General features: G+C 37.8%; 1 protein-coding gene across 1 annotated transcript; it reads left to right on the forward strand.

Moving 5' to 3' along the window:
• Positions 1 to 4,244: 4,244 nt before the first annotated feature.
• On the forward strand, positions 4,245 to 5,545 carry LOC147286675 (uncharacterized). The gene is made up of 2 exons (XM_086242572.1): positions 4,245 to 4,497; positions 4,947 to 5,545. The coding sequence occupies exons 1-2, from the start codon at positions 4,438 to 4,440 to the stop codon at positions 5,487 to 5,489; spliced, it is 603 nt and encodes a 200-aa protein (XP_086098698.1). The 5' UTR covers positions 4,245 to 4,437; the 3' UTR covers positions 5,490 to 5,545.
• Positions 5,546 to 9,934: the final 4,389 nt, after the last annotated feature.

Genomic DNA, 9,934 nt, shown 5'->3' on the forward strand with positions numbered 1-9,934 from the left:
CTTGTCCTAATTAATGAAAAAGTGGCAGAAAGAATTCTAAGGGGTGGACCTTGGTCTGTCAAAGGCTATTGTGTGAGCATTGTTCGGTGGCCAGACCATTTGGCAATTGGTGATTTGTGTTTTTCTGAAGTTCCTTATTGGATTCAAATTACTAACTTGCCAAGGGGTCTGATGACTAAGAATGTGGCCCAGAAATTTGGGGAACGGTTGGGCACTGTTTTGGAGATTGAAGATCCTAAATTGTATCCAAGGGGTCTTTTAAGAGTCAGGGTGTTGATGGATGTTACTAAGGCTTTGATTAGTGAGTTGTGGGTTCCAGATGGTATTCATGGGGATTTTAAGATCAAATTCAGATATGAAAGACTTTCTGATTTCTGTTACAACTGTGGCAAGCTTGGCCATTGTTTGGCAGATTGTGAGGATGAAATTGTGAAGGATGATCTTGGACGTTTGAGATTCTCTGAAAAGTTACGAACTGTGACAGCTCCAAATATTAATCTATTGTTCAAGAAAAAGGAGGAGAGGAAGAAAGATTTATGGAAGAGCTTGGGATCAGTTAAAGTTTTGGAGAAGGCTCCTCTGGTGGAGCAGTTTTTGGATCTTAGCGAGGAATTACAGGTGATAAAAAATAAGGTGTGTCAGCAGGTACAGACTTCTGATCAGAAACAAGGGGCAAATATACTGAAGCCTGTGGGGGTTGTTGTCTCTCCAAGCTGTCAGCTCCTGGATGATATTGAGCAAATTACTCAATCTGATCCCTCTGTTTTGTTACACCATCAACAGGGTGCTGTCTTTACAGCTACTCATACTTTGAGAGTGGAATCTAACTCTCAGTTCACTAATTCTGTTGAAACCTCATCTGTAGGTCAGTTTGGAAAATTGGAGGTTGTTTTACCTTTTCCTGAATCTATTGTTTCTGATAAGCCTTCTATGGTGGATTTGCCTCTGGTGGTTAGTACCCCTGCTTCTGATCAATTGCCTCCTCCCAGTTTTGATGAAAATATGTCTGATAAGATAGAAACTGTGGTTACTCTTACTCAAATTTTTAGAACTTTGGGGTTTAAGAGATTAGGGGAGGATGATTTGAATTATCAGACTTTGAAAAAGCAGAAACTTGGTGATGATGTTCTTAAGCTCCATCCTCATAGTGGTTGTCGTTTACCTATGATTGCTTCTGGTTCAGGTGGGAAACGAAGAGGTCGACCAAGAAAAAAGAAAGTTGTTTCTCCTGTTGTTGATAATTTAGATGTTTCTGGTGCTATAGGCATGCTCAATGCTTCTTCCTTCCAGGATTGTTCGTCTTCTTTCACTGAGGGTTGTGGTGGCTGGCCTAATGCAGCCACCCAATCTCCATGAAAGTGTTGAGTTGGAACTGTCAGGGTCTTGGGGCTGACCTGACAGTAAAGTCCTTAAAAAATTTAAGGAAGAAGTACAGCCCTTCTCTAGTCTTTCTTATGGAAACTAGAGGTCATGGAGATAAATTTGAACGATTAAGGAAATCATTGGGGTTTACTGACTGTTTTTATGTGGATGCAGTTGGTTTGTCAGGAGGTTTAGCTTTATGGTGGACTCATGAAATTGGTGTAGAGGTTTTAAATTTTTCTAAAAATCTGGTTAATATTGCAGTGAAAGATATGGCTACAAAGTCATCTTGGAGGGCTTCTTGCATCTATGGCCCTCCAATTGAAGCTGAGAAACCACGATTTTGGGAGGCTTTAACTTTGTTTGGTCAATCAATGCAAGAGCAATGGTTATGTTTTGGTGATCTTAATGTGATGGCTTGGCATATTGAAAAGGATGGTGGTAACTTGGTTTCTGCTAGAGATCTCAGTTTCCTACAAAATTTCATCAGGGAGGCCAATGTGATGGATTTGGGATTTCAAGGCTTGAGTTACACTTGGATGAGAAATTGGAATGGGGAATGGCTAAGGGAGAGGCTGGATAGAGCTCTATCTAATCCTAGTTGGCACTTTGCTTTTCCTAAAGTTCAAGTGTTTAATCTTCCCATCATTGGATCTGACCATGCTCCCTTATTGATTGACTGCCATTTTAAAGAGCTTATGTCTCCCAAGTTATTTCGATTTGAAGCTAAATGGCTAAAGTATGAGGAATGTAGACAGGTAATTGAGAAATGTTGGAAAAATGATCAGTTTGATTTGCCTGCTGTTATTTGGTGCAGGAACTTAAAGGCTTGCTCTAAAGATCTTTTGAAGTGGCATTCTAAGAAAATAGGAAATAATCTGCAGCAGATCAATAATACTATGCATGACCTTTTCTTGGAGCAAAGTAAACCTATTGAGGAGGTTAATAAAGATAGAATTTGTCGTTTACAGTCTCAGATTAAAGTTCTATGGGAAGGTGAGGAATTATACTGGAAACAAAGATCCAGGGTTGATTGGTTGCAGCATGGAGATAAGAATACACGTTTCTTTCACTTATCAACCATCCAAAGAAGACAATTTAATAAAGTGTTACGTATCAAAGATGAGAATGGTGTGTGGCTTGATAAGGAGAAGGAGATTCACAGGGGTTTTCAACAGTATTTCCAACATTTTTTCAAGAGTTCTGGTCCCAGGAATTGGGATTCTGCTCTATGCAGTGTTAGGAGAGTGGTTTCAGTTGATATGAATGAGTCTTTGCTAGCTCAAGTGACTCTTGAGGAGGTGAAAGCTGCTATGTTTGACCTTGGCGCTTTAAAGGCTCCAGGACCAGATGGTTTTTCTGGAATTTTTTACCAGAAGCATTGGGAAATTGTCTCATCAATTCTTACCAAAGCTGCTCAAGATTTTCATGAATATGGGACCATTCTTAGATCTATGAATCAGACCAGGCTGGTGGTAATTCCTAAGGTGACTGCTTCTGAGGATTTTACACAGTTTAGGCCAATTGGATGTTGTAATTTTTCTTATAAGATCCTGTCCAAAATCTTGGCAAATAGATTGAAACCCTTTCTGCCTGAATTGATTTCTCCTTGTCAAGGTGCTTTTGTCGCTAAGAGACAAATTCAAGATAATATATTGATTGATCATGAAGTTTTCCACCACCTGAAGTTGAAAAGAAATGGTGTGGCTGGTCAGCTTGGGTTAAAGGTTGATATGAGTAAAGCATATGATAGAGTGGAGTGGGATTTTTTAGAAGCAACTATGGTTAAGATGGGTTTTGATCTGAGATGGATAGCACTTATTATGAAGTGTGTGAGCTCTGTTTCTCTTTCTATACATCTCAATGGAAAACCTGGACCTTTTTTCTCTCCTTCCAGAGGACTTAGGCAAGGAGATCCTTTATCTCCTTACCTTTTTCTCTTGGTTAGTGATGTGTTGGCCAATATGGTACAAGATGCAGTGTCTCAAGGTCATCTTCATGGCATAAGGCTTAGTCGAAATGGGCCAATTTTGTCTCATCTGTTCTTTGCAGATGATTCTTTATTTTTTCTTAAAGCTACTGTGCCTAACTGCCTGGTTATGAAAAGAATTCTGGAGGACTATGGTTTGGCTTCTGGTCAGGTAGTGAATTACAGTAAATCCACACTTTATTTTAGTCCTAACACTTCTGCAGATACAATTGAGGCTATTAATTCTGCTATGAATATGGTTGCTTCTTCTAATCCTGGTAAGTATTTGGGCCTACCAACCATTTGGGGAAGGTCTAAGAAAAGGGCTTTAGCTTATGTTTCGGAAAAAGTTAAACAGAAAACTAAAAGCTGGAAGCAATTGTTTTTATCTAATGCTGGAAGAGAGGTGTTGATCAAGTCAATAGCTACTGCTGTGTCTGCTTATCCTATGGCAATCTTCAAGTTTCCCCAAGCTGTCATTGATGATTTGAATTCTACTATTTCGAGATTTTGGTGGGGGCAGAAGGGTGAAGAAAGGAAAATTCATTGGATTAGTTGGGAGAAGCTTGGCTTGCCTAAGAAGGATGGAGGGATGGGATTCAGAGATTTTGAAGAATTTAACTTGGCTTTACTGGCCAAGCAGGCTTGGAGATTGATCCATGAACCTGATGCTTTATGGTCTAGAGTTCTCAAGAGCATTTATTTTCCACATACTGATTTTTTACATGCTAAGATTGGGAGCAGATCCACTTGGGCTTGGTCAAGCCTGTTGAAAGGAAGAGATATACTACTGGCAGGAGGAAAGTGGCAGGTTTCAGATGGAGCTTCAATTCGAATTTGGAGGGATGTGTGGATTTCAGGACAAACTACTCCTTTCTTTGCTGCTGATATTTCTGGTGCTTCTGATGTCCCTCATAGGGTCTCTGGTCTTATTAATCAAGACAATTGGTCTTGGAATTTTGATTCTATTCATTTTCATATGGAAGAGTCTTTAAGGAAGAGAATTTATGAGATTCCATTGGGACCAAGGATTTGTCCAGATAGATTTATTTGGCCATTCACGAAGTCTGGTGTATATTCTGTGAGGTCTGGTTATCATTGGCAGCATGCTCAAAGGCCAGGTTCTAATATGGTGTCTTCCCATTTATCTCATCAAATTGATTCTGGTATGTGGAAAGCTATTTGGAAACTGAAAGTTCTTCCAAAAGTTCAGCATTTTGTTTGGAAACTAATGCATAATGCTTTAGCAGCAAATTATAACCTCTATAAGAGAAAGATTATAAATTCTTCTCTCTGCCCTATTTGTCATAGATATCCTGAAACTTTGGAGCATTTATTCTTGTTATGTGATTGGGTGGAGCCTGTTTGGTTTTATTGTTTGGGGTATAAAGTTGATAAAGCTGCTATTTCTTTTTTGGATTCCTGGCTGTTGGATGTGTGTCAGGCTTGGAAAAATGATGATGCGTCATTGATGGCCAGAATTGGTTTTATTTTGTGGCATATTTGGAAAATGCGGTGTAAATCTTTTTTTCAAAAGCTAATTCCTGATCCTACAGTGGTCTGTTTTAATGCTTTGAAAGCCTTTACTGAGTTTATGGAATCTCTTCCTTCCCAGGTTCCTAAACCTATGAAGCAGGTTTCCAATCCTATAACTGATGCTGAGATGTGGTCACCTCCTTATGGAAATGTGGTTAAGGTGAATACAGATGGCTCTTGGCTTAAAGACTCTCATATTGCAGGGATTGGAGTGATTATTAGAAATCATGTCTGTCAAGTTCTGGGGGGTGTCGCTAAGCCTTGTTCTGCTGAGTCTGCTGAATTGGTGGAGGCTCTGGCAATTAAGGAGGGACTTCTTTGTGCCAAGAATTGTGGTTTTGCTGAGTTGCTGGTGGAATCTGACTCTAAGTCTGTCATTATGGCTTTGACTCACTCTACTCTACCTATTTCTTGGCATATTGCTCCTGTGGTTCATGACATTAAACTATTGCAGCAAGGTTTTGTTTCTGTTAGATGGTCATGGATCTCAAGAAAAGCCAATCAGGCTGCTCATGAGTTAGCTCAGCTGGCTCGAAGGGGAATGTGTCCTGAGGACTGGGTTTCTAAACCCCCATTCTCCTTGCTTGGTGTGCTGTTAGCAGATGGACTTCCTTTGGATTAATTTCTGCATATGTTTTTCTGCATTATGTACGTTGCTCTGTTTCATTGTGTTGTTGCTGTTTGTTTTAGTTTGTTGCTTGTTGTTTAATTGGTTTGAATTTTCTGCCTTTGTGGCTTCTTAATGGAATGGTTTCCAATTGGTCAAAAAAAAAAGAAGATGCAACATTCAAAATGTTCTAATTAAAAACTCCACTTTCATTTATGGTTCAATCAAGGACTTTCAGTCAACTGTATTATAACATCCGTTAAAAATTAGTCATGTACTTTGGTACATAACCAATTTTTAGAGACATAATTGACATTTCTTACTATTAAAATAGTTACAAAAAAAAATTAAAGAAAGAACTAAATAAAAAATAAACAAAAGGAAGAAAAAAAATTAAAAACAAACTAAGAGAAGAATAAAAATTAAAAACAAACTAATAGGAAAAAAAATTTAAGAACCTAAAAAAAGAAAAGAAAAAAAGGGGGGGGGGGGGGGGGGAGGGGCAGACCCTCCCTTCCCACCCTCACGCCATCTACACCCTTACCCTACCGGCGGCAACCACTTGGCCGGCATGACCCCATTTCCAACGACCCCACCCCTCCCCCTCCCCCCAGCCTCGACACCCATCGGGTATGCCTTTATCTCTCTGCCTCACTTTCCCTCTTTTCTGTTTTTTTTTTTTTTTTTTTTTTCATTTGTGAAGGCCAAATTGATATCTTAACCCAATATGTCTTGATAGAATAAGCCATGTAACATCTCATTGATGAATCTGTTAATCGATTTTGGACAACAGTTGCCAAGTCATTTTTGATCGATTGTGGGGACTGGGACTGGGGAGGGAGGGTCTGGCGGTCTACTCCTTTTTTGTTTTCTTTCTTTTAGTTTCTTAATTTTTTTATTCCTACTAGTTTTTTTTTTTTTTTTAATTCTTCTATCTGTTTGTTTTTTATTTTTTTTCCTTCTGTTTATTTTTTATTTAGTTTTCTTCTTTTTGTTTTATTTTTTATTTTTGTAACTATTTTAATAGTGAGAAATGTCAATTATGTCCTTGAAAATTGGTCATGTGTCAAGCACATGATTAACATGACCAATTTTTAACGAATGTTATAATAGAGTTGACGAAAAATCTTTGATTGAACCGTAAGTGAAAGTGGAGTCTTTAATTGAAACATTTTGAATGTCGCATCCTCAACTGCGAATAGATGGTAATATCACGTCATTTTGCTCAAATTTTCCCAATTTTTAATACCATAATATTTATTTAATATTTTCATTAAATTAAAACATTATAAATAAATTTGAGCGTCGCATACAATCTCGCCGCTAACAATATAGAATGTCATAAAAAAAATTAAAAATAACATAAACTAGAACTTGCTTCACATATAGATCTACTACTACTACAAAATTAAAAAACAAAAAAAAAAATCACAAAATTATAACAAATTGTGATGATGATATATTGATGATATTCTTTTCTTTTTCTTTCTGTCTTGGGTAAAAGATGATTGATGATATTCACCAACAATAAATTGTTACAAAATGTTGTCTGAATTTGCAGCAAGCCGCGGGGAAGCAGTTCATCAGCACCTTGACATCTTCCACAAATATGATGGCAACAGAGTGGCGCACGCTCTAGCAAAGCATGCACTCTCTTCTTTGATTCCAAATGTTTGGTTGACTCTGTATCTGGGCCTTCTTGGCTCTCAGATCTTTTGTATGAAGATTTACTTCATGAATAAATGCCAAGCTTATGATTTCAAAAAAAAAAAAAATATTGTTACAAAATGAAAAAAGAAATGAAAGATGCAGAAGCCTCCTGGTTGGACCATTGGAAATCCAAAGACCAACATTGTGTATAGTTTTGGAGCCTACAACAAATTAAAGACTTTTCCCATGCAAATGGCCATTGGCCCAAATCCACTACTGATTTTAGCGCCCACCGCATCGCCTTCTTACTAGAGCGGAGGTCCTACCAGTGAGGCAAAAGTATTTGTGTCTTTATGTTCCCAAATAAATCACAAAATAATGAAACTTTTCCCAAATTAATTTGAAATAACGCTGCATATCGCCTTTCTACTCCTTCTCTCCCTCTCTCGAAACCATGCACCATTGAAATATGCATGACCCATCAATTAATCCCAATCAACCACTATAAGAGCATACACTAGGTCTATTTACTCCACTACTCTCCAAAATAGGTGAAGATCTATGGTCGTCTGGTTACTTTGAAAAGGTGAAGCCCCAATCAATATCTAGGGTTCTAGTCTCTCTCTCTCTCTCTCATGCTTTGGTTTCAACTCGACGGTGGCTAAAATGGATTAGGTAGCATGTGGATGTGGCAGTAGAGCTGTCATATTGACCTCTTAGACATACTTGAACCTGGGGAGACGGTTTATTCATTATCCCAGATATAAGGTATGTGATGCTTTGGGTTTTTTATATATGTTTGAATAGAGATTCTATCCTTTTTAGTAATCTCACCATTTTTCTCTTAACCTCCTTTTTTTTGCATAGCAAGGAAGTTGTCAATTTTTCGATTGAATTGACCCTCCCATGTGTGATCGTTTAAATTAAGGTTATCATTCCAGAACTGTTGAAGAAGTTGACAAAGGTCGAAGATGATCTAATGAAGACTCAAAGGACAAAGAAAATGTTTTGGGTTGCGATGGTGTTTTCTTGGCTGATTTCTTTCTTTCACTACTACAAATACCCCCCTTATATATCAGTGAATAATTGATGTCTATTGATGTGTTCAGGCAATGTCTAGGCAGTATCTAATGTACCTACTTAAGATATCAGTTTTCCATTGATATCTATAACAATTTAAACATCTTATTTTCTTGAATATCTGATATCATTGATAAACAATAGATATCGGATTTTCAAATTTCTGATATCTAAAAATGAATTCTGATACGTAAGATACTTTAAATATCATCATTTTATCAAGAACCGATATAACAATGTTTATTAGATATCAATTTTTTCCTTGTTTCTGATAATATAAGTCTCTTAAACATCAAGTTTTACTTACAATCTGATATAAAAATAAAATTAGATATCAGTTTTATTTGTTATTTAGATGTCTATACATGCATAAATATCAGATTTAATAAAATTAGATATTAGTTATTAACTGATATTGTAAATATTTTTTAATAAAAAAACTAATATTAAATGCAGGAAACACTGACGCTAGCACTATTCTAAACACTGCCAACATGTTCAAAATATATGCATGGCAGTGCACACAAGTTCTAAATTCTGCCTAGCTCCCTTTACAAAATGTCAAAACATGTAGTTCATACCATGGGGCATATATGGCAGCACTAGCTAGTTTCTAAATAGTATCCACACAATGTCCAAACCCCAAATACCAACTTTGTCTACAGATAATTGAGGATAAAAAAGTCTCCCCATTAAACCCGCACCTCATCAAGTTGTTCTTGTGAAACAAAGAACTAGAAAAACAAGAAGCGGCAAACTCTAATGGGGTGTTTGGATGGAAGAAAAAAACTCGGAATTTAAACAAAACTCAGTATTTAAGAAATTACATGCTCTAATTTCTTTGTTTGGGTCAATAAATACAGAATTTTGTAAATTCTAGGTGGAAAAAAACTTGGAATTTGAAGGCTGTAAATTCCAACTTTAAATTCCACCTAAATTGGTGTCATTTTCAAAATTCCAATTTTTACAAAAGAAAAATAAGTCGTGTCGACACTACCACCACTGCCACCAACGTCACCATCACTAACACCACCACCACCGCCACCACCCCCGCTGCCGCTGCTGCCACCACCACCACCAACACCAAGACCGCCACCACCGCCGCCACCACCACCATCACCATCACCGTCACCACCACCACCACCACCTTCACCGTCACCACCACCACCACCACCATCACCACCATCACCGTCATCGCCACCACCACCATCACCGTCATCGCCGCCACCACCATCACCGCCATTGCCGACACCACCACCACCACCACCACCGCCACCGCCAACACCCCAATTTTAGCCACCACCATTTCTCCCACCGCTTGTGGGCCATCACCCCCACCAATATGGTCAACTCACCATAAACATTATTTTTATTGTTGTCACCATCACCATCACTCTTTTGAATTGATGTATCAAAAATTAAAACTACCATAAATTCCGTATTCAAACTCTATTATGTTTACATGTTATCCAAACAAGAGAATCTGCATATTCTAGAATTTTAAATCACATCGTTTTAAATTCCATCATTTGTGAATTCCTTAGTAATTTCAAACTACTTCATCCAAACGCACCATAAGAGAGAAAGGCACTTAATAAGAGAGATAAACTCACTTTAATTGTAGATTAATTTCATCAAAGCAAAAACGTCCCCCTTTTGATGGCTTACAAAGACATATAAATATTAGAGCAGTAACTTGGACCACTGGACCAATCAATAACTTAATAAAT

The sequence above is a fragment of the Dryas octopetala genome, chromosome 4 (assembly GCF_963921425.1).
Source record: "Dryas octopetala chromosome 4, drDryOcto1.1, whole genome shotgun sequence".
NCBI classification, from domain to species: domain Eukaryota; kingdom Viridiplantae; phylum Streptophyta; class Magnoliopsida; order Rosales; family Rosaceae; genus Dryas; species Dryas octopetala.

Excerpts from the sequence above, each read along its gene's own strand:
- LOC147286675 (XM_086242572.1), top strand. The coding sequence starts at position 4,438 with ATGCTCAAAGGCCAGGTTCTAATATGGTGTCTTCCCATTTATCTCATC. Across the intron at positions 4,498-4,946 it reads ATCTCATCAAATTGATTCTG|GTTCCTAAACCTATGAAGCA; the intron begins GTATGTGGAAAG and ends CTTCCTTCCCAG.